The following is a 25,388-nucleotide window of genomic DNA, read 5'->3' on the forward strand; positions in this document are numbered from 1 at the left end:
CTCTTTCTCTCTGCCGCTCACTTTCATCAGTCTCTATATAGAAATAAATTATGTAATACTTATTCTGATGTAGCGAGTATTATGATAATATAATATATATATAAATAATAAATATTACGTATAGCCTTGACATTTTGCAGTTATATATAAATATTGATAAACTCTTAAATATATTTAAATATATATATTTTTAAACTTTTGAATTATTTGTATCGCATTGCATATATCTGGTTTTTATTAAATTAAAGTATAGTTCATAAATAACATAATGAGTGCATATACACATAAATAAAAAAAAATATATTCCATTGTAAATAAACAATGAGTAAGTTCCATAAGCGACTGAGAGTCGAAGAAGTGGAATTCTGGAACCTCTGGATAAGCGTCTTATCGCTGACGACTTATCATCCCAGCGAGAGAAGCAAGCGAATAACAATGGGCAGGCAGGCTGAGAGCCAGAGAGCTCGACTTCAGTCATAGTTCAGATCTAGAATGTTTCGCAACGCTCGGACAAATATCGGTTGGGCCTTGTGGCTGCTGCTGCTGCTGGCGCTGGCGCTGCAGCAGGAGTCGGTGGATGGTGCGCGCTGCATTAAGCCGGATAATCTGGAAAATGGAAGCGTTTGGCAACGACGCAACTTTATACGCTTTCGCTGTTTGCCCACCTTTATGCTGATGGGCAACGCGATGCTCACTTGCGGCCTCAGCGGGCGTCTGAGCGGCGAGCGACCCTTCTGTGCCAGTGAGTACCAAGCGCGATGTCTGGAGACAGACAAGACGCTCTATATATGTGCATGTATGCACTGCTCTGATATCTGTTCTCACTCTTCTCGCGCAGAGTCTGGCTGCCGACAGCCGCCCGATCCGGACAATGGCCGCATCGAGACGCAGCGCGGCTTGATCGCAGCTGTCATGTGCCACGACGACTATGTTGTGGCAGGAAATGGCGTGGCCTATTGCAACGGCCGCGTCTGGGATCGCACGCTGGGAAGCTGTCGGCATCGCAATCATACGCAGAGTCACGCCTGCGACTTTGAGACCGAGGATCTGTGCGGCTGGCAGCCGAGCTACTCCCTGGTGCAGCCCTGGCGACGAGTCGCCACCGTGAGTCACTTCCACTCGTATCGCACGGGTCCGCGCCACGATCACACCCTGCAGAATGCCTACGGCGGCCACTACATGCTGATGGAGACGTCTGTCTTCTCCACCGGCGTACACCACTTGGTGTCGCCCATCTATCCGCGGGAGCTGAGCCTGAAGACCGCCTGCTGCTTCCGTTTTCACTACTTCATGTACGGCTCGGACGTTGGCGATCTGGTGGTCTCAGTCAAGCCGCAAGACCTGCGTGTGGAGCAGATGTGGACGCAGTACCGCAAGCAGTATGTGCTCGCAAAGCGGATGTTGTGATAAGGCATTAAAACTACCCGCTCTCTCTCTCTCTCTCTCTCTCTCTTATTTAGATATACAAAGTTCACAGTATCGGGCAATCAGGGCAACCAGTGGCTGGAGCATACGATCTCCATTGATGAAATGCCGAGCGATTTTCAAGTGATCTTCACGGCGACCGATTCGTCGGCTCACTTCGGCGACATCGCCATCGACGATGTGCGTCTGATGACGGGCAGCCAGCTGTGCGGCTGGTCATACACCACGACGTCGGAGCAGCCAGTGGCCCAGACCTTCGAGCCGGTGATCTATGACACAATGAACTGCACCAACCGCTGCAACACGCCAGCCCCGTTGGACGACGAAGTGCGCGACGATGGCAAGTTGATAAAAGCTTGCGGCTGTGATGCCGGCTGCGTGGATCAGGAGAACTGTTGCCCCGACTATGTCCAGACGTGTGTTGAAACTGACAGGGATTCCACAACAGAGACGGCAATTTCAGAAACACCCGAATGGGGTACAACATCTAAAGCAACAACGCCAACAACAACAACACGCAAAACAACGTCAACAACGCCAACAACAACAACAACACGCAAAACAACAACAACACGTAAAACAACAACAACGCGTAAAACAACAACAACGCGTAAAACAACAACAACAACGCGAAAAACAACAACACCAACAACTACTACTACGAGCACCACCACGCCCCGAACAACAAAAACAACAACTACAACCACGAGCACCACCACACCGCGAACAACAACGCCGACAACAACAACGACAACAACGACGCCGACGACATCGAGCACTGCTGGGAAAACTGAAACATCTGGTATGTTCAATAATACATATTTTTTATTTTATTTTATTTTATTTATTTTATTGAAAATTAAGTTTGCTGATAAAAATTAGTTTTATCTGAGATATATTCGAAATAGTTTAATTTGACCGATATTTTTATTTGTGTTTTTTTTTTTTTTTTTTTTTTAAATTTATTCAATTGTTAAATATCTTGTGATCGACTATAAAATCTTTAAGCATTTTGTTATACAATAACTGTATATTAACTATACCAGGTCAAGTTCGAAGTCAAATCCATTATTAGTTTTCGATCTCTAAATTTTTAGCTCCTTTAGCTCCTCTAGCTTCAAGGTTTTATTATTGTTTATTATGATTGTTAATGCCAAATCTCATTAACAAGAATTGCTCCTCCCGCACCACACAATGTTATGTTATTAACAGCATTCTGTTGTGTACTGCTGAGTACTTCCTCTCACACACTTGTCACTTGCCTCTCCTGGTACTGACTTTTCGATACAACTATATATTCACAATACTATACGAGCGACACAGCTCTAATCTACAAATAAAGACGAGGAAACTACAAGCCGGTCTTTTACTTATCGGCGACGCCATCACTCCAACATTTGGTCCTTCGAGCCGGATCTTCATCCACCTTCACACCAGCATTCCATCGGCCGTCGAGATAAGTACCCCATTCTTGTCTAGAGTAGTACATACATATATATATGCATAAATACACTGGCACCTCTCATCCGCCTTCCCTTGTATATACATATATATGTACTAATCTAGCAATATTTCGACTACATGCCTATATGTATATATTCTTATATATATAGATATGTATTAAGCTGTGTTTAAATCCGATTAATATTTATTAACACGAGAAGAACAATATCCTTTGTTGATCGTTTAATAAATTTATTTACATATTCTGCCTTTTCATCCATCCGCACATACATACATATGTACTCATATACATATGTAACTAGTCGCCGGCTGCAGAGAGACATATATATGTATACATACATATATACATGCTCCTCGCTCAACTATTAAATAAAACACAGTATCCTTTGTTGTTTTTAATAGTTTTATTTTGCAATTTAATAATTAATTTCTACTAGTTTTATTTATCTATTTGCTAATTGTGTGTCCGCTTTCTTCTGTTTGTACGAACATACGCTCATACATACATACATTCATGTATGCACATATGAGCATCTTGAAACTTCTTCATATTTCACTCGCGTACAAACAGCCCAGCAACACAATTAACATATAAATTCACAATAGCAACTTCCACATACATATACACTACACATTTACTAAACAATAATCTTAAATTGTTAAATTGGTTGTTTTGTGTTGTGTCCAAGCAGCTGAGATCGTCACTAGTATCGATAACATTTTCAATAGCTATCAGCGGCCGCCACAATTTCGTAACGATAGTTGTGTCACGATCAGTATTTATCGTATTTCAAAGAGACATTGTAAAGCAAATTTAATTATTAAATTTATCCTAATTAAAATAATTAATTACAAAGTCGAATTTCAAATTAAGAATTTGATTATTTAATTTATCCTAATTAAATAAATTAAATTTTTTGCCTTTTCTTCTTCTTTGTTTTCGCTTTACTTGCAACAAGGCAATAATTCTTTTCTAATTTGCTCTACGTTCAGTTGACAACATTCTTGCTCTTGTCAACTGAATTACTTTGTTCTTTGAGTTAATTTCTGCCTCCATATCAGAAATTTCCAGCAGCTAACTTCTAGTTAGCATCCATGTCTGATCGTTCGGGTAGAGCGCAACTTAGTGTATCAGCTTCGCGTCTGATCAAGCGCAGTGCCTCTGCATCACCCATTCCGTCCGGGAAACCGCAGACAAGTAGCACTTTCAAGCGTAGTCCGGTCGTCACCCGATCCAGTCCAAAGCCCGCAAGTCCGTCTAAAATGTCGTTGTCTGACTTCATCTCGGCTGCGGATAGGCTCATCAAGTTTGAGTCGCGCATTGACGGTCCCGGAGACTCTAACGCCACCCAGGCGGCTCAGCTCCGAGCATTCGAGATCCGCCGAGATCGGGTCAAGGCATTGTGGGATGATGTTGAGCAGCAATATAAGATCTGTGCCAGAGCATTGAGCCAAGGGGCGAGCAGTGGCGAAGTTGAAGCCATGGAGGCCAAGTTCGACAACTGCTACGCTGTCTACGAGCGGTGTACGACCCACCTGAGTGTACAGATCGATGCACTTTCCGCATCGAGTACACCGCCCGCTCCTATGTCCGCTCCTTTCGCCTCGTCTGAAGGCTGTCGCCTTCCACCCGTTGATATGGAAGTGTTCCACGGCGACTACTTGCGCTGGCCAACATTCCGCGATCTTTTTACTGCGATCTACATCAAAAATCCGTGTTTAACTCCGGTGGAAAAGCTATTCCACCTTAATTCGAAAACAGCAGGCGATGCAAACGCACTAGTCGCAGAGTATCCTCTCACAAACGACGGCTTTGCATCGGCTTGGGTCTCTTTGTGTGATCGGTTCGAGAATAAGCGGCTGTTAGTCAACAGCCAGCTTAGAACTCTTCTCAACCTTTCCAAGATCACCAAGGAATCAGGCTCCGCTCTCAGAGAGTTGCATGGCACCATTCATAGATGCGTCACTGCAATCGAGCATGCTCAAATCTCTACGGAGAATTGGGACTGTATCCTTGTGTTCGTGTGCACATCCAACTTGCCAGATCACACTCGATCTCTCTGGGAGCATTCATTGACACGAAAAACCGAAATCCCAGCCTGGCAGGACGTTAGTCACTTCCTTAGCGAGCGCGCTCGTGCTCTTGAGGCTATGGAAGGTGACCGTTCTGTTCCAAAAGTTCCAAACTCAACTCCGAGATCTGCGAACCCTGCCTTTCCGAAACGACTGAACTCGTTCAGAACGCAAGTGGACACAATCGGTACAAGGTGCGATCTGTGTTCAAGAGAGAATCATCCAATCCGATTCTGCCCTCAGTTTCTCCAACTATCCATTCATGAACGAGAGAGTTACATAAAATCAAGGAAGCTTTGCCTAAACTGTTTCGCTAAAGGTCACCAGTTACGAGAGTGTACCAGTACTCACAACTGTTTCACGTGCAATGGTCGACATAACACCCTACTCCATAGGGACAATACTCTTCGGACCGCTGCTGCCTCCGCAACAGCTATAGCTCCGACTCGTACTCCAGGTATGTCCAACGTCCAAACGTATCTGGCTGCCAACACGCGAGGTGTCCTCCTCGGCACGGCGGTGATTAATATATGCCACTTCGGCGCAACCTATCCCGCCCGTGCTTTAGTCGACTCAGGGTCCGAAGCGACTTTCATTTCTGAGCGACTGTTCCATAATATCAAGTTGCCCTTCAAATCCGTGCATACTCAGGTATCCGGCCTGAATCAAGCAGTGACAGCTGAGGCACACAAGCTATGCAACTTTGATATTGGTTCTCCGTTGAAGCCGAGACTGCGAATCAAAGCTTCTGCTCTCGTCGTGCCAAACCTGGCTGGTAACATCCCTTCGTCCCCAGTTCCGCAACTCTTGTTAAACAAACTTCCGAAAGTTCAGCTAGCTGACCCCGAGTTTTACAAGAGTGCGGAAATTGATGTCCTGATAGGCGCGGATATCCTTCCGACTATCATTCAGGGAGGCTATCACCCTAATATTTGTGGGCCTCTTATAGGTCTGGAGACTATTTTCGGTTGGGTACTGACAGGCCCACTTTCACAGATGATACCAGGAACGGTCTCCTCCTTCACAACTCAAGTTTCTGTTTCGGAAGAGGCGAAACTTGAGTCTCTGCCAACCGTATCATCTGACGAAGCTCTTCCATTCCGAGCTCCCGACAGCACCACTCCGAAAGTGAGGGTCGGTTTCAATGCTCTCCGTCCAGCACTGAATGACAGCCTGAATAATATTCTTTGTTCAGGCCCATTATTCCAACCCGATCCTCGTCCTCCTTGTGCTGTCAAACTGACCTCCATGTTGTGTTCTAACGAGCAAGCAATTCAACCTCCAACTCATCCGATCTTCCAGATAAAGACGCCGTCATCCAAAAGCAGCAAGCCACGCGGTACCAATTCCTTCCAGTGCCGCGTGTGCCCAGGAACCCACGGACTCCGGAATTGCCAGCGTTTTCTGGGCCTTTCAGAGGAGAAACGGCTGAGTGCGGTACTTATGCATAAGTACTGCACGAACTGCTTGGCTCACGAGCACTCCGGGCAATCCTGCCGCAACAAGGGACGTTGCAAAACGTGTGGCCAGGATCACCACACGCTCCTGCATCTCCAGGGATCAGCACGTCACTCCGCCTCGGCTCTCAAAAAGGCGGTCACAGCTCCGCTGACGGCTTTGATCCGCACACCAAAGGGTCTCCAGCTTCAAACGCGACGTCCTAATTTGCAATCCTTGCAAGGGGGGGGAGTATGTTAATGCCAAATCTCATTAACAAGAATTGCTCCTCCCGCACCACACAATGTTATGTTATTAACAGCATTCTGTTGTGTACTGCTGAGTACTTCCTCTCACACACTTGTCACTTGCCTCTCCTGGTACTGACTTTTCGATACAACTATATATTCACAATACTATACGAGCGACACAGCTCTAATCTACAAATAAAGACGAGGAAACTACAAGCCGGTCTTTTACTTATCGGCGACGCCATCACTCCAACAATGATTATTATATTATTATTATTATTATTAATATTATTTTATTATCGTTTATTCTAATTTATTTTATTTTAATAAGCAAATTCCAAGTTGAATACAAAAGTTGGAGCTTGTAGGTAAAGAACTTTCCTAAACTTGCTTACTCACTTAAAAAATAAATAATAATAATTCGAAATTAAACTTTTATATAATTCTCATTATATTCCATTTAACAGCACATCCCACAAAATCTCATCGTGGCGTCATTTCCTGGACCGTGCTGCCGGATGAGATCAAGAGCGAGAACGACAGACGGAGTGCCTCGAATCCGGCACGTTTCATATGGTTCCTAATGCTGGCCGTTATGCTGATCGTGATCGTTGCCAGCGTCACGTACCGCTGGCGGAGGCCCAACGGCGCCAGCAACGAGAAGGCCGTCAGTTTCCAGAAGACCTTCGCCAGGCTGAAGAACGCCTCCATTTTAGGAGGACGCCGCCACGAGGATACAGCCGCCCTTGTCAGCGACGGCGATGATGTTCAGTTCGAGGAAATGGGCGTGGACATACGCAATGTGTCAGAGCTCTAACTCGAATTGAAATCGTGTACAGACCTAACTATAGATACCTAACTATAGATAACTGTAGCACCTCCTCCACAACTCTACTCTACTTATCTTAAGCCAAACTAATTGTTTATCTATGGGTTGATGAAAATTTATTTTATTGTTATTACTATATGTAAAATACAATTTAAATCATAATCTACAAAATATAAAATAAAATAGGCTTAAGATACCAAATAAATAATTGATTAAAAAAATAAAAAATATTGCGTAACCTTGGATGTAAAAAAAAATATATTTATATATAAATAAAAAAAAATTGGTTTTAGAAAAAAAATTTAATTAAAAAATTTTATTCTAAAATTTTTGAATAAACAGGTGGAAAATTAAAAAATTAACTTTATATGCTTGAAGTCAATATTAAAAACAAAAACAAAAAATTAATATTTTTTTTATTTTTTAAATAATTTTATTAAACAAAAAAATAAATCAAAATTTAAACTTCTCTTGACATATAAATTGATTAAAAATCGTTAATAAAATTGACAATATTTTTGAGTTATGAGAAAACTAACGCCTTTATTATGAAAATCTTCCTTGAAATTGTATGAAAATCTCCCTTAAAAACCCATCAATCGGATTTTCCGGCTATTTGTGCATGTTTATTGTATCAGCTGCGCATATCGATTGAGTTTCATAGATTCAGATTAAGATTAAATAATGAATGAGCATCGGCCCCGGCTAACGAGCACTCTGCGCTACTTGCTGCGATCCCCTAATGAAATCTCTCTCTATCCGTATCAGTTGCCATAGCTCTGGGCTATGTGTGCTGCACGTGTCCTGCTGCTGCGGCTGCAACCAGCAGCCCTTTGGCAACCACCAAGCCAATCCGACTCCTGCTGCTGCTGCTGCTGCTGCTGCTGCTTCGGCTTCTGCTGGTGCTGTGCTGGCTTTAGTGCCATCGTTTCTCAACCACCCATTACGGGGCTGGCTCATGTTTTAACAGCGGCTTTTGGTTGTGATTTAGTGGCTGGCCAAAGCGACAGCAGCAACAGCGATGCCCCGGCTTAGCGTCTGGCCAGACCAGCTTCCAGTCCTTATTTATCCCCCACACTCCAGCTTGGAAAACCGTTTTGTGCGGCACTCAGCACAAATTTTGGGCATTTCGTGCAATTATTGCCGGGCAGCAGACACCCAGAGTGCCGGAGTGGAGGGTGAGCTGCCAAAACCCAAACCAAAAACCAACCACCAGCAGTTTGCACGCTCAACAAATTTTCACAAGATTTTCACAGTGCTTGGAAAAGCGTTTGCACGATTGCGCGGATTTTTGCATTTCCTTTCACGTTTTTTTTTTTTTTTTTCATTTTTTTTTCAAATTCAAACACCCCCTTAACCCTTGTCATGCCTGCTGCTGTTTATCCTGTTTGGCTTTGTGATTTAGCGCCCGCTGCTCTATCGACTTCTCACACATCATTTGACGAACTTTTCTTCAATTTTTCCGTTTTAATTAAAATGGCATTTTGATGTGGATGCACAGCCTGATGGTGGGGCAGGGGGGTGCGCAACAGACTGAAGGACCGTGCCTCGGGGTACTTTTGGGGCATTTTCTTAATGCGCATTGAGCCCTAATTAAATGTGAAGTACGATGAGTGCTGCTTAGCATGTGGGGCAGGGGTCTGGCAGGTCTGGCAAGGGGCGTGGCGTCGTTAATTTCAAGTCACTTGATGGAAGGCACGCACAACATTTTTGCATGCCACCCAAGCGACTCTTATCTGTGGGCAAGCCCACACATGAAGACACAACTGCCGACCACCCTCTCGAAACCCACCCCGCCCAGCGCCCTCCCCTGAGGCCATATCCGTTTACAGTTTCATTCGGCGCTTATCGCCGCAATAAATCGCATTAATTTATTGTCCTTGCCGCATATTTTGCCCACTGAGCCGCGGCTCCAGCGCCAACCAGTTACAATTTAATGGGCTTGTCCATAGGGTGCCCATCCCTCTCTACTCCACCCACCGACCATTTCTCATAGTGTTATTATTGTTTTCCATTTAACACTTTTTGGCGTTGGCTACCTGAAAGAATGCCCAATGCAGAATGTGCAGCAGGAGAGGAGAATTGTCAGGGAATAAAAAATACAAAAGTTTCTGAAAATATTGCAGATGAGAACAGAAGCTTAGCCCCAGGAAGTTTATAGAGATGATGTAGGTAATGCCATTGTCATTGTCATTGTCATTGTCATTGTCATTGTCATTGTCATTGTCATTGTCATTGTCACTGTCATTGTCATTGTCATTGTCATTGTCATTGTCATTGTCATTGTCATTGTCATTGTCATTGTCATTGTCATTGTCATTGTCATTGTCATTGTCATTGTCATTGTCATTGTCATTGTCATTGTCATTGTCATTGTCATTGCCATTGTCATTGTCATTGTCTTTGTCTTTGTCATTGTCATTGTCATTGTCATTGTCATTGTCATTGTCATTGTCATTGTCATCATTAGAATAGAATTCGAATTCGAATTACTGCGTAATTTATCACAGGGTGTGTCACTATTTGACTTCTTCAGAGCAGTTCAGCTGCGACTACTTAATTCAAATTCTCAGACACATTTTACTTTTTATTTTCAGCTCGGCACTCGTCCGTTTTTTATCTGTGTCAGCATTTCAGTTAGCAGTTGTAATCTTCATGCATTGGTCATGTGCGAAATTGTTGCCCAGATGCTTATCAACAGACGCCAGCGCGCTGCGTCACTCACTGACCAAGGGTCGACCAAATAGGGGCTGGGGCGGGTCGTGGCTGGGCGAGCAGCTGCGTGTGGGCAGCTGGAATATTTATAACGCCATGGCTGCAATTTATTATGCAGTGCTGCAGGCTAGCTGTCTGGTATCTGGACGTGGTTTTGCTTCAGTCGCCAGTCGCCAGTCGCCAGTTGAACGTCACCAAAGATGTCACCTAGGGCTGCAGTCGCCTAACCGAAAAAGCCCCATTCAAGATTTATGCAACCGAGTTATGGCGCAGCAGACGGCTGACGGCAGACGGCAAAGGCAACTTTATCGTTCGACAAGGTTTTTGTGTCGCACCCCAGGTTTTGCGGCATTGAAGAGGCCTTACCCCAGGCCTGATTCACTGCACTTCTCTCCTTTGTCGCTGCTGCTCCAGTTGCTGTTGCTGTTGCTGTTGCTGTTCGTCTTCCTCTTTCACACTGGAGGTTGAGCCGGACATTTCCTGCTGCCGTTGCACGTTATCAGCACAAAAGTTCTTGTCGTTGCCGGGCTTCTAGTTTTTTGTGTGTTCATTTATAACTGGATATATGTGTGAAAGTATTTGTGCAAGGGATTTGCATGAGCTAAGCTGTGACTAAAGTTATTCGTAATTCGAATGTAAACCATAAACAAGATAACACAGCTTTGAGCTTAGCTTAACAGACATAGGAATGCCCTAAGCGAGAAGGCGGAGAAGGCTGATAAGATGGCTGATGCATTGATGTACTGAGCATCATCAGAATAGCGCACACTCAATGGGCTAGAGTTTTAAAACTTTATTTAAATGGATTGTATTTTATTTTTCTTAAAATAAAATATAGCTGGAGACTGTAAAATTTCAGAAAATATTTTTTTAAATGTTTGACGTCGATTCAAGTTCTAAAATTATTTTATCATTCAACAACTTTTTTATTTGTACACAAATTAAAATTATGCATCAAGAAAATTTTTATGATAAACTTGATTTTTTTAATCCAGTTATCACATAAGCAACTTTAATTATTTTTCAACATTATTTTTGTTTTCATTTTGGTATTTTAAATATTCATCTCATTCAAGTCAAAACTACATTTACTTCTCATTTCGTTATCTAAATTGAAATGCGATTTATTTGAGTGAGGGTGAGCCAAGCAAAATTTCTATAGAGTAGAGATTATTTTGCTAAAAACTGTTTATCTAAAATTCATACACCCACACAAACACACACACAACTCATTTTTATCATCGTAGATATGGCGCCAGCTGTTAAATGCTTTGTTAATATGAGAAAAAAAAAAATAAATAACAAACAGCAGCAACAATATTGAAATGGCATAAATTTGAGTGATAAGAGCCCGCTTAAAGCGCCAGCTAAGAATTTATGAATGTCTTTCTCTGTCCTTCTCACTCTCTCTCTCTCTCTCTCTCTCTCTCTGTCTCTCTCTCTCTCACTCTCTTTCGCCCTAATGCTGGTCAGGGCGTGAGCTAAGCAAAAGTCATCATCCGTTGTCTGCGTCATCATTATAATCATTGGGATTGGAAGCGAGCAGCAGCAAAACTAATTAAGCATCGCATTTCATTTCATTTCCAATGCGGTTGCTCTGGGGAACCCAAAGGAAAACACACAAAATTGAGCAAAGAAAACTCGCAAGCGGAAAAAAACAAAAGCAACTGAAAATACGGAAACCAAAATCGAAATCGAAACATAAGCCAAATAAATTTCCGTTAGCAATGCGCTTTCATAATTAATGTGAACCAATTACAGCAGAGCGAGCGAAGCAAACAAGACAAACCTGGTCAAAAATTCGGCTAGCGCTACAGCTACAGCTGCCGCCTTCAGATTGATGTATGAGAGTGTATGTGTATGTGTGTGTATGTGTGTGCATTACATAAGCACTAATCCGCATTCGTATTCGCATTCACATTCGCATTGGCTTCCGCAACTGCCTGCCCCTTTTAGCAAATTCCAAATGTAAGACAAACAGCAAAATGCGAAATGAATGAAAAGTGCAACGACAGCAAAAAACTGTTCAAACCCAATCCGAACGCAACCCAACATCATCATCTGCTTCATCATCATAATGGAAGCAGTGCAGTGCAACGAAAACATATCGAAAATCAAACAATTGTCTTTAGCACAATGGAACACCGAATGCATTGTGCCTGGAACACCCAGCAATTGATGTATTCCTCCCGTCTGACTGACGGCCAGTGAGGCAGCATCCCAGTCCAGCTTTTACCACCTCATCCAGTTGCTGCAGCTTTGCTTGGTTTAATCAGCAGCTTACAAGAGTCAACAATGAGGGAAAAGGAGGTGAACCAGCAGCCAGGCGACATGGCATTGCCGTGTAGTCCACAGTGCCACGCCCACCCACGCCAAAGTCAGAAACCAAAAGCCAGTATGAGGAGTTTACGGGAATGACCTTGCACGAATATTATATTTCCTGAAAAGCGATTTTAAGAATTGATTACATATATTTCTAGAAAAATAAAGAAAGTAAAATATTTAAATTGGTTAACTTATATTGAGATAACCGACTTCAATTCTTATATTGTAGAAATATACATATTTTTTTTTTTTTTTTTATTATGAAAAATATTCTAACGTTTGCAAATTAAAACATGATTCAAAATTATTTTATAAAAATTGTATATATTTACTATGATATGAGTATATATATATATATATATATATATATATATATATATATATATATAACAGGGTATCTCCGAGAATATCATACAGTAGATATGTTTTTATGGCAATGCAAAATGCGATCTATCAAAATGAAATTGAAATCTTTTGCTCATTTTTGAGTTGGCAGAAAAGATTGCAATTGGTATTGGCATTGGCATTGGTATTGGTATTGGTATTGGTATTGGCATTCGTATTGGCATTGGTATTGTGTGTATAAGGATTGGTATTAAGGATTGCCATCGCTATTGGCATTGGCATTGCAGTTTGTCTTTTGGCTTGGCTTGACTTGTCGATGCTGCTGCTGCTGCTGTTGCTGCTGCTGTTGTTGCTGCTGCTGCTGTCCCAAATACAACGCCTTGCCTCACTGTCGTGTCAATCAATGTCAATAAAACAATTACTGTCACTTGCAACTGGCGGACGCTGCTGCGACACTGTGGGCGTAGATCGAGGGTTGACGGCCACAGCAGGGAGCTAGCTGGTGGACGGTGTCATGTTCGCTCGCTCAGCTGCAGTTCGAGTTGGAGTTGAAGTTGAAGCTGGAGTTGGAGTTGAAGTTGTACATGAAAGGCTGACTCAATACTCACGCCCACTTACATATACAGGGAGGACTCTCTACTTTCTTGCTTGGCTTTGTTGTCTCTCTCACACTCTCGGAGTGCCTCACTTGTGCTCGTTCGCCCGCATTTTGGGCAAATGTTTGCGGTTCGAGGCAAATACCCTTCGCTGGCAATAAAACTCAACTTGTTGTTGCTGTTGCTCTTGTTGTTGTGACAAATCGTTTGTTTTAGACGTCGCTGCCATTGGCATAATCGCACAGTCATTGCAGCTTGTGTGCCCCACCCGCCAGTCCACTCCGCACCCCCCACTCCACTTCACTCGACTCGACTCAACTCACTCAGTCAGCCGTTGCACACGCCGCAATGTTGCACAACTCGAGGCCATTTGTTGCAGTTGCAGTTGTCGTTGCTGTTGTTGTTGCCCCTGGCAAAGTTACAATGTATCTACTTTTGAGTTACATTGTCTCGGCATTGAAGTTGCGCTGACAGCCAGCGTTGCCTCGGCGCCGCGCTGCAGCGCTCCTGCTGCTCCATCAGTGTCCTTTGCAATCGTCACTGCATTTGCGGATTTTGGCCACATTTCGAGCACATGCATTATACATGGCCAACAGACTTCCACCAACCCCATCCGCCCACCATGATTGTAGGCAGCCTTTGGCAAATTGCAACACATGACAAACTTTGTGTTTAGCCAACAGTGGAAATTACAACTGGAGCAAAGCGCTCAATGGGTGCCAATTGGTTTGTTGGCATTGGGAGTTGAAAGTGCTTGTCGGGGGGACGACCTATACATATATATATGTACATAGACAGGGAGGAAGAGACAGAGAACAGTTGGAGAGTTGGGCTAGAGTAGTGCAAAAAGTTGACTACGGTTATCGGAGCAATTCAGTTAAAATGCTTGTGTGACAGCGATTGCCACAATCTCGCTCTGTCGAACTTTCTTTCCGTTCTCAAGTTGACAGTTGCATAGCAAATGGAAATTGTAGTGCATTCATAATTCGCTGAGTGAGTTAGGCGGAAGTAAGAGCAGTTGTTGGAGAGGAGTTAGAGAAAGTATTATTTAGATCAATTTACTTATGCTCACATGAGTGAGAAGTTTTCATATTATAAAATATCATAAAATGGTGTAGTAAATGCTAATAATCATATAGGATTCCTTTATAGATCTGATTATTCGAGGCTTGCAAAAAATGAAGCATGGAAAAAAAGAAATTCTGGAACAAATATAGCAAGACAAAATAAACAAAATTAATAAATAAATTTAAAAAAAAAAAAAAAAAAAATTCCTAACAGATTTCGATTAAAACTTGGTCAACTGAATTACTTTATTTATACACCATACAATTTCTTATAATAATATTTCACAAACTTCACTTGATCAACTTCATACAATTCAATATGCATGAACAAGTTGTAAAATATAAAGAGCGTAGATATATAGTCATTCCCCTTCAGTCTCCTGGAGCTGAATAACTGCAAATAAAATATGCGAACTGTTAGTTGTAACTGAATTGTCATTTATGCCACCAAAAAGTTGCTGCATAATTCATCGCTGCATTTAGTAGTGTGAAACGAGCTGCACAATTTGCGACGAGCTCATGAAATATGCAAGATATTGATATCGAAATTCGCTGAAGCAATTCCAAATGAATTATAAATGGGTGCAATGTTAGCGAAAGCCAAAGCAAACAACTGAAGATGACGAAAAGGAGGAAATTGAGAAGAAACATTTGAGGGTGAGATGATATTGGAGCATTGTTATAGCTAAAGTGAAAATAAATTTGGGATAGAATTCATCAAAAATAAAAAGTTAAAAATTTTCACATCCTCTTAAATTTAATTATGATTGGCTCATGACGTTGCAGCAGTGTTAGTGAGACTCTTTTACTTGTGTGGAGTTACTGTAAAAAGATGAAGATTTTAGGTGCAGGCTTCTCACTTCTGTAGCAAGAGCGGGACAACGATAGCTGCTGCTCAGCTGAACATAGTAGCGCGTGTTGCTGAGTAAGAGCGAGACGGCTGCTTAACGTCGAGTTGCACTTCACACATGAACGCACAGAGCGCCATTAAAAATATGGAGTCTAAGCTAGCAACAACAGTAGCCACATGATCTGTCCTGCTTATGTTAACAGCTTATGTTAAAGAAATGAACGGCATTATCTATGCAGGAAATCAACTAAAGCAGATTCAAACTGAGCTCGGCTCAGAAAAAAATATACACAATCTGTATCGCACTAAATCTAAACAAGTTTTCTTTTTATTATCAAATGGAATAAATCACAAATCTAAACAAGTTTTCTTTTGATTATAAAATGGAATAAATCACATTTTCTTTATAGAGTCCGCATAAAGTTGATGTATTTTTGGCAGCAAACAAACTAATTTTAGTGCAGTGCCACCTGCTGACTACAAATATGCAGCTCGTTGACTAGAAAGAGGAAGAGAGAGTGGGATAGAGAGACGGAGGGATGGAGAGAAGGTAAACCAAAATCTAATGCCAAGAGAATTTCTGCTGCAGCTGTCGACTCTTGAGTGAAAGCCATATTTATTTAGCAACAATGTTGAAAATCGAAAATTTTGTGATGACAAAGTCGATGCGAATGCAGAGGCAACAAAGTCGGCTACCTTTGAGTGGGACAAGGGATGGGTGACGAGTGGGTGGCTGTGCTTTGGCTTTGCCGTTGGCATGCTAAGCAAAAACTTGCCATCGAAATGTGGACAATACGAATAGCATCCGCGCAGCTGCCAACTGATATGAAGTCTGGCTTGAAGTCGCGTGGCGCCTGACACGTAAACCATTTGGCACGCAGTGCATCCACTTGCTGACTCCCTGTGTTGATGTTGACGCACATAAAATGCGAATTGCTGCAGCAGCAGCAGCAGCAGCAGTAGGAGCAGCGGGGGCATGCAACAGCAGACGCCAAGCAATTTGCCAGCTAGCTGAAGTCTGTCTTTGGCAGCGTAATGCGATTTGGGAATTGATTCCGCCGCAGGCCAATAGACCGCAGCAGCTGCAAATCAAACTTAGACAGAGACAGTGACAGGGGGAGAGAGAGAGAAAGAGGCACACACACACGAATACAGTCATTTTACGCAAATTACAATTTTAACTCAAAATAAATATGAGGCAACATTTTGCTTAGACCCTTTTAATATACGCTCATTCATCAAACGCTGCAGTCGACTGACTGCGGCTGAGCAGGTCTGTCATTTGTTGTAATACCCCGTTGCGAGCGTAAAGGCAGGGTATATTGGGTTTTCTGCTTAAGGAATGAGGAACAAGCAGACTTGCATCAGCTCAGCTCTCCAAGAGTAAATTATTGTAATATATAATACACGTATATTATGTCTTTCAATGTTATCAATGAAAAAATCGATAGATTAAGTTGGTTCTTAGCGCACTCTTATAGGCTTTTGCATTATTTACAGTGGAAAGAGGGTATCTTCTAGTCAGTCACTGCAGGCTCACGCACTTTTGCAGCTTTTGACTTTATTGACATGGCAGCCAGAGCTGCGCATCGAATCAGTCGGCGTTTTGCTTCTTCCCCGTCTGGTCACGTGCTTCGCACAATTCAATTTGAAACATGCCACGTTTAAGGGGCGCTCACACACACACACACACACTTACATGGACACACTCGCACGCATATTTACATGCCTTACAGAAAGCCCACTCCTGTCGACCACTAACAACAACAACAACTGTCGCTGATTGCGTTGACAACATTCTGCCATTGTGCGTCATTCGCGTGGCAGCAAATCCCTTGCTCGTCCACCTCCACCTCCACCTCCACCTCCACCTCCACCTCCAACTCCTCCAACCTCGCGACAGCTCGTAAATCTCGTAAATGTATGCACCCCACTGGCCGCTTGCCACGCCTACCACCGCTACGCACTCTCCACAACGCTCACTTTTCAGCCGCTGCCTTTGACAGGCCAAAATTTTAGTTTGGCAACCCTTCGCAGTTGCCGCCGTCTGCCTTCCTGCTCGATTCCAATTTCGGGCACATCATTTGGCATTGTGCTTATGGAATTTGCCGTATCCAGGCAGGCACTCGCTCTCATTGTCCTCTGCCTAGAGCTGTGTAATTGCAACAATATTGGAGTCGCCCGCTCGAACGGTCGCTCGGTTACAGCTGATTTAGTTGTTTGGGCTTTGATTTCGAATCCTTTGACAGGGGCTGTGTGGACTCTCGAGCGAACGACTTAATAAATGTATGCCAGACGAATCAAATGCACAATTAAATAAAGTCTATGTGTACATATCTATATATACATATACATATGTATTCTCTCTATAGGGTTTCCTTAAAATATTTCAATTTTCACAACAATAGACGAGACATGAAGCCAGCTTAATTATGCACTGCCTGGCAGCCTGGCAACGCAGGCAGGCGTGCTGACACGCCCACAGTCTGATAGATTTCTGTTTTCGGTTTTCATTCTTCTTTTCGCACAAAACGCATTTACAAGTGTTCAACAATCAAGAACGAAAACTGAGAATAAAACTGAAAGCGAAGCAAAAACCAGTTGGAACAATGGCAGACATAATTGAGTGAAGAGTCAAATTTTCACAGAATGACCTGGAGATGCCCTCTAGATATGCATGAATATATATTAAATATACATAATTGGTTGATAGCATTAAGAGCTCAAACTGTAAATATTTCGATTGCAAGTCAAATTATTTTAGCTAAGATGAAAAAATCGAAAAATATTTGGTTTGAAAAGAAAACGTAAAGGGAATTAGATTAGAGCACAAAATATAATAAATGAAATAAAATTGTTAAAGGTGATGCAAAATAAAGATTCTAAATATTGACGTGTAAGAAAAAACGATCCTTGAGCGACTAAGCGATACCCCTTACTCTTGACTTTTAGTTTGAATGACTACTCGAAAATATTGAGTGAAAATTATTCAATGATTTTATTACAGTTTCATTTCAGCGATAAATGTAAAAAATGTATTGATTTTATATATATACATATATATAAAAAAAAAATAAAAAAAAAAAAGTATCATGGAAAAATCTGATTTTTTAAATAATATTCATATTTATAATATAATTAATATTTATAAATATAATCTCTAAAAATGATAAGCACTTGTCAATTTGATTTCTAACCATTAATAACGCTTAAAAAATATATAGATTAGATAAAGATCTTTTGATCTGCTATAGACTATTTTATAATTGATAAATGCTTTTGATGTGCTTATAGATGACTTTTTATACCCTGATTTATTTCTGATGCTTCTTTTCTCATCATTGAATATCAAATTAAAAACAAAAATAAGTAGTTACGTATTCTATTTGCCTGAGACTCAGATATTACTCCACGCAGCTCATTCGCAATGTGAACCGCAATTACAGCTTCAATTTGTGCCAGGCAACGAGAAGTCATTAGTGATGAGTACCTGCTCATATGACTGCCATCGTTAAATGGAAACACATTTCCCAATAAGAACTCCACAAAGTTCCCTTTGACACACTCGCAGCGCACACGAATATGCTCCCAGAAATATTCCAATATTCGATAACCGGGCACCTCCAGCGTTGCTCCAGCTATAACCAGATGTAATTACGTTTCCAGAGTCCATATACCCCACAGATGCCAGCTCCAGTGCTGGCGCAACACTTTCTGAGGGGTTGTTGGCAACAGCAAGCGTCATGCTCCTTCAGCCTCATTCTAGTTCCCAGCCCCGCCTCGATGCTGAATGCAAAATGAAGCAGCCGTGAGTGAGTGAGTGAGGGTGTGAGGGTGTGAGTCGGTGCTCTGGCGGTGCTCGTAGATTTCTCTCACATTCTCCAAGTTGGCATCGCTGGCGTTTTCCATAAGGACTTTATTACTTTTTCATTTCGTTTCATTTCGTTTTAATTTTATTATGAGCCAAAAGTGGCAAAGCGTCTGCCACAGCCACAGCCACTACCAATGGGCCAGGATCATAGCATAAGGACTGGCTGAGGGCGGGTTATACACAAAAGAGATACAACAGTCCAAACAACAACAAGGATAACAATAGTGAGGCCAAGGGTTCCTCAGCTGCTCGATTTGAGTATCTGCTCTGTATTCAGCGCTGGGGCGAAACAATTTTTAATTAAATTCTGTGTGTATTTTATACAAATATGAATAATTATTTATGGCAGCAGCAACAGCAGCAACAACAACAAGAAAAACATTCGTAGGCAGTTAATGCCATGCTCTTCGAGTAATATGATATTATCTCTCCAACCTATTATGAAATAGAAAATGAGCAGCATTTGGCATATTTTCAGTCTCGATGTCGACGCCGACGTCGATTAATTGTCGAGAGGCTTTCGGGCTTGCCGAAAGTGTTGTGCTCTGCATTTAAATTGCAGATGATTATTTAAATTTCGCCTGCAATTTACATAATGAAGGTCGGCACTCAACTCTGCCCACAGTCCTCCCCTCCCCGCATCCCCCCATTTCCCGTGCTGAACTCCAGCGACTCGAGCCTCTCAAATTAATCAAACAAATTGCTTTGAGGCTCAACAGCATATGAAAGTCCACCTCGACTTCGTATTTCAAACACTCAGCTGCAGGCATTCGTATCTTTCTATTAGAGTCTCTGAAAACATATTTGCTTTCAATAGAGCGCAGTCGAGTTCCCTTCTTCTTTTTTAATTTCTATAAAGATTATGTTTGGGCGCTGGATAGTTTGTGCCGGCTAAGCAGTTCAATTGGAGCAAATAGAGTGGATGGATGTACCCACTCTATGGGCATGTTCCAAAATACAAAGTCACTTGAACATCACAAAAAAAAAAAAAAATAATAATAATAATAATAATAATAATAATAATAAAAATGTTATGTTATATAATAATATTTGGTATATTTAAAAGAAGTCCCATTTCCAGTAGAAAAGAAAGAAAAATATATTATTAAAAGAAATATCTTTTAAATTGAATTTTACAATAAACCTTGATATCTTTTATATTAGTTGTTTTCTGATTAAAAATTTAAGTTAAATATTTTAATATTTCTGTTGTAAACTTTTTTTTTTTTTTTTTGCTTCAACTCCCACTATATTTCTATATCTCTGCAATTTTTAAATCAAAAATAAAATTTTAAATATATTTAGTTTTTATGTGTGAACTATCTTTTTTCACACATTTTGATGCTTTTAAATTTTTATTTTTTTTTTTTAATTTAACATTTTTTTTATTTATTTATTTTTTTTTTTTTTTTATCAGAATTTTTAAAAATGTAAAATAATTTTTTTCGACTTAAGTGTAAAAGAAATATTTTTAAAATTTTAGCTTTTTTTGTGAGAACTGCATATATTAAGAAAAAAAAGTCTTGTATGCAGTTTATATATACTGCATATATTTAAAACACTTGCTTTTTAAAAAAAAAAGAATTCCAAATAGAAATGAAATCGAAATCTTTTTGTGGAACGTCAATTCAGCTGTGTTCACGCTGGCCTAGCGGACCATATGTATGTATATGTATATGTATGAATTATTAGCATATTCATTTTGAATCAATTTTCAATCAGTTTTTGCTCGAATTTTCATTTCGGCATTGGCCGTGGAATGATTTGGCGGACATTGAGGCGCGCTTTTCATAGGGCAATTAGTTTAATTCGATTAAAATGCGCTGCGGCTGCCCTCAGCAGAAGTGCAGAAAGCATGAGCACAATTTGTCAATGCTTATATATACATATATAGAAAGAGAGCGAGAGAGATAGAGAGAGAGATGTAGATAGACATATTTAATTCATGGGCCTTTGTGCGGTTGCGGCTATTGTATTACATTATTATGTAATATGGCGAATAATGTGAATTCAATGAATGCAAATATCAATTTACTTTTAGCATAATAATTGAATTTTTGTATTTGTGCTTGTGTCTATTTTTGGCCACACACATACACATACAGAGACACAGTAATTGAAATATTTATTTTTCATCTCAATTGCAATAATAAAACCGCACAGGACATTTGCTGAACTCGCGATAACCGCCAGGCAAACACCGAAAACAACACACGCAATGATTACCCAATGTAAAATGCCAATGGCATCTGTACACACACCCACACGCACACAAACAAACAAACACACACACACACACACAGCCACACACAAATATACAAAGGTAATTGTCTGCTTTGTCATTTTGTCATTTTGTCCCGCTGTCTGTTTGCCAATTTGCCAAAACTTTTGCGTTAATTATGAGCCAAAATCAACGCGTTGCAAAACTCCTTTTGTTAACATAGAGTGTCCGTGTGTGTGTTTGTGTGTGTGCGATGCTTTTTGTACATTTGTTTTCGATTAGCTGCAAGCGCTAAAGTCAACAAATCAATGCAGCTCAAAATAGTGAAAATGTTTATGAAGAGAGAGAGAGAGAGAGAGAGAGAGAGCGAGAGGCAGTGTGAGTGGCAGAGGGAGAGCACAAAAGAGATAGCTGGAAAGCGCGAATAATGTGTTTCTAGTTTTGTGCCCACGAGCGATGGCAAATTGCAATTAGCGTGCGAAACGAAAATTTGCAATTAATTATAAAGCGTTCAAGAAATGTTTTTCCAATTCAGAATGCTAAATACACAAATATCACAAGTAGAGACAGAGAGAGAGAGAGAGAGAGAGAGCGAGGGAGATAGCTGACAGATTGTTGTCAAACAGAACATGAATTATTTCTGTGACACAGCCCCGAGCTGAACTCTCACATTTCAAGCTCGTTTATTTAGCAAAAACTCTTTGCAATTCGAATCAAGTTTAGCACCGGCTGTAGGCATACATTTTTTATGGCCCTGCGATTGCAGAGACAATAAACAGCCAACAGTGTTCGTCGCTGAGAGTCTAGACAGTTTCAAAGAATATGAAATTATTGCCAAGTTGCTTAATCTTTACTTAGTTTCTCTATAATTGTAGTTGCGAATTTTTGTTTTCTTCATACTTACTTTCGTATCAGCTGCAATGATAGCTGCGGGGGAGTACCTAAGATGTGCTATCAATTTTTAATGTCCTCAAGGTTCATTGATAATAAGTTTTTCGGTTGATTGCTGTTAAGGCTAAGAGTAAAGACGAATGGAATCGACGGAGGTAAAGGGGTGGGGATACATAGACATAATGAGGGAAAGAAAGGGGCTGAAGAAATATGAATAAAGGAAGAGGAGAGATAAACAAACAATGAGATAAAATGGAAGAGATAAAGAGAGAGAGAGAGAGAAAGAGATGGAGAGAGAGAGATATAATATATTTGTTATAGGAAGAGAGGAAATTGAGATACAGACAGACAGAGAGATATAGAGAGAACGAAAGACAGTTAGAGAGACAGACAGATCAAGTGAGAAAGAGATGAAGTCAGAAGAGTCAGACTGATATAAAGACAAGTCGACAGAGACAGACAGAGAATGAAAAAAAAAACCGAAAGAATAGAGAGAGAGCGGGAGAGGAAGAGGGAGAGAGAGGGAGAGATGTAGAGAGTTTATTCTGTAATAAAACAAAAATTGAGTGAATAAGAAACGAGCATAGTCGAAACATTTCTACGCCTATATCACCAACTTTAGTTCTCAACTCAATTCAGCCATGAAAGGACTCTAACATATAAGGCTTGAGATTTATTATAATAAATGGTAAATTAAGAGCCGTATATTTAAGGAAAACAAACTTAACACTAATTGTTGCAACTCAACTCCCCATAAATATAAAATACTGTTAAATGTTCAACTGTTTTCAAATTCACAAATCCTTTGCCCAACAGCTCCGTAGATTTCCCCAGATGCTGTTTAAGTTTAAGCAGGCAGACAGCAGTTAGGCCGCGCATGAATAAATTGTGGAAACAAATATGCAAGCGAGCATAAAAATGTCATCAAAAGCGTTTAAAAATTGCAAACACAAAACTCTACCTACCCTCATGCTGCTGCTCCTCCCCCTTTTCGTCTAACCAGCTAAAGTCTCTGGAGAAATGCAGCCGAGATAAAGTCTGACGACTAGGCCGAGATTTGCGTTTAAGAGCGATTATAACGATTAGATTATTACGCATTCTTGGCAATTTATGCGATTACCAGAAAGAATATGAAAACCAGGCTAAATGCAATTGAGGGGTTCGCCAAAAAAGGGGAGTTCTCTGGCATGCTAGAAATTTTGTTATTGTTGCTGCTGGTGGAAAACAGCAGGAGCAGCAGCAGGAGCAACATCAAAGCCATGAGCGATGAGCTCAGCTGCTACAGTTCCACTTTTACGACTTATATAACCCAAAAAGAAATGGTCTAGTAAGAACCACAACAACAACAACAACAACAACAAGAAATGTCCAAGTCATACGATATTAAAAAATGCCATCCGAAACACCGAGGCAACCGGCAAATCATCTACGGAATTGTCATCAAATTGAATGCTTCATCTTTTTAGCTCTTGCCTCTTTTCTCCCTCCTTTCCACAGCCTGTAAGCTGCAACGCGTGGCTGACTCTCATTTTCTTTCTCTCTTTTTATTATCCGCCTTTATGGCATCTAAAATGCTTTGAAACTGTTCAAATGAAGCGAGAGGGGCGCCTGGCTAAAGGCTTGTGGAAGGGTTATCTTCTGCTGCCCATCAGTCGAAAATCCTTCACTCAAAAGAAAAAAAAATCAATCGCAGTTAGGTCAGCAGTTACAAATGGGCAAAAACGGGGTCAACTTTCTGCTGAGCTCATGTAATTAGCCCCAACATTCAATTTTCAACTCAAAATGCATCTTTGGCTGCTCAAGGCAAAAACAATTTTCGTATTTAAATAAAATTTAAAATTTTGTTTGGCTAAATAGATCAGAACAAAACTTAGAGGACAAATTCTTTATGTGATTTCGATTGAAACATACAAAAATATATGAATATCGAATATTTTATATATTGAGTATATTGGTTTTCTGCAATGTCCTCCATCGATGAACTAAAAATAACATATACGCTTCATTGGGAGTCGCTTATCGAATAATCCCCTGCAATTTTCACATTTTTGGAGCTCAATCAAAATTAAATTAAATGATATCAGAACAAATGTGTGTAATGCCCAAAGCCATTTCCCAATCATTTTTATACTTTCTTAATTAATTAGGGTGCGTAACAATTACCCAGACAACCTCCAGACGATTTCGTATTAATGTAAAAATGTTTTTAAGTACTTAATTGTTAATGCTCCATAATTGCCCACAATGGATTGCCAATGCGTTCATTGCACCCAAATCAAACGACTTATATAAAAATAACAGATTCGCTTTCAAATTCGAGCAAGACTTAAAAAAATTGACTTTGTTGGGCTTCTGCTTCGGTCAGAAATCGGTCAACGAGTATTTGACTTTTGCCAAAGCCAATGACTTTTCGATTTTCGCTGTTTAACCTACCCTCTCTACCAAATTTACTCTGGCCGCTAATTTTCATGTGTTCGGCTTTGGTTCGACTCAACTTTGTCTGCTTTGCATTTAAATTATTGCCTCTTTTGTGTGTGCGTGTGTGTTGCTGTGGGCGTGTGAATATATCGAGTGGCTCTCATATGGCAATAATTACGCCATTGATTGCTTAATTACAATGCATATGGATCGCGATTGCTCTGCCATCCGTCGCCTCCTGAGCGACCTTAAAGCACTCAACATTGCGCTGCCTGGCACTTTGCATGCATTTCATTTTAATTTAATTTCAGATGTCTTTTTTGTTTTTTTTGCTTTGCTTTCATGTCGCAGGCCTGCAGAGTACACTTAGCTGGCCGACTCGCTGGCGTTCACTCGAGTGTCATTTGCGGCATGTGCAACAACTTGAATTATGTACATGAGCTCAACGGGACACGAGTCGAAGCGGCGACACGACACAGCTGAAGCACTCAGTGGGGGCTGAGCAGCTGCGCAGCCGAGCCGAGCCACAGCCTGATGTCTCTCATGTGTCGAGGCCTTACCAAAAAGTGCCCGAGAAGTGTGCGCGACCTTCAACAATTGCATCAATTAT

At 41.0% G+C, this 25,388-nt stretch overlaps 1 protein-coding gene across 1 annotated transcript; it reads left to right on the forward strand.

Annotated features, from left to right (window-relative positions):
* Positions 1-293: 293 nt before the first annotated feature.
* Positions 294-7,724, forward strand: LOC108609444 (uncharacterized). The gene is made up of 4 exons (XM_089465057.1): positions 294-742; positions 839-1,379; positions 1,461-2,227; positions 7,118-7,724. Exons 1-4 carry the CDS (start codon positions 493-495, stop codon positions 7,465-7,467), a joined length of 1,908 nt encoding a protein of 635 aa, XP_089321183.1. The 5' UTR covers positions 294-492; the 3' UTR covers positions 7,468-7,724.
* Positions 7,725-25,388: the final 17,664 nt, after the last annotated feature.

Source organism: Drosophila arizonae, chromosome 3 (genome assembly GCF_054131065.1).
Source record: "Drosophila arizonae isolate 15081-1271.41 chromosome 3, UAZ_ARI_1.0, whole genome shotgun sequence".
In the NCBI taxonomy this organism is placed as follows: Eukaryota; Metazoa; Arthropoda; class Insecta; order Diptera; family Drosophilidae; genus Drosophila; species Drosophila arizonae.

What these genes read in the sequence shown, in the direction of transcription:
- LOC108609444 (XM_089465057.1), top strand. Translation starts at nt 493, where the DNA reads ATGTTTCGCAACGCTCGGACAAATATCGGTTGGGCCTTGTGGCTGCTG. An exon ending in CGAGCGACCCTTCTGTGCCA is followed by an intron (nt 743 to 838) that starts GTGAGTACCAAG and finishes CTTCTCGCGCAG; the next exon opens with AGTCTGGCTGCCGACAGCCG. An exon ending in TGGACGCAGTACCGCAAGCA is followed by an intron (nt 1,380 to 1,460) that starts GTATGTGCTCGC and finishes TCTCTTATTTAG; the next exon opens with ATATACAAAGTTCACAGTAT.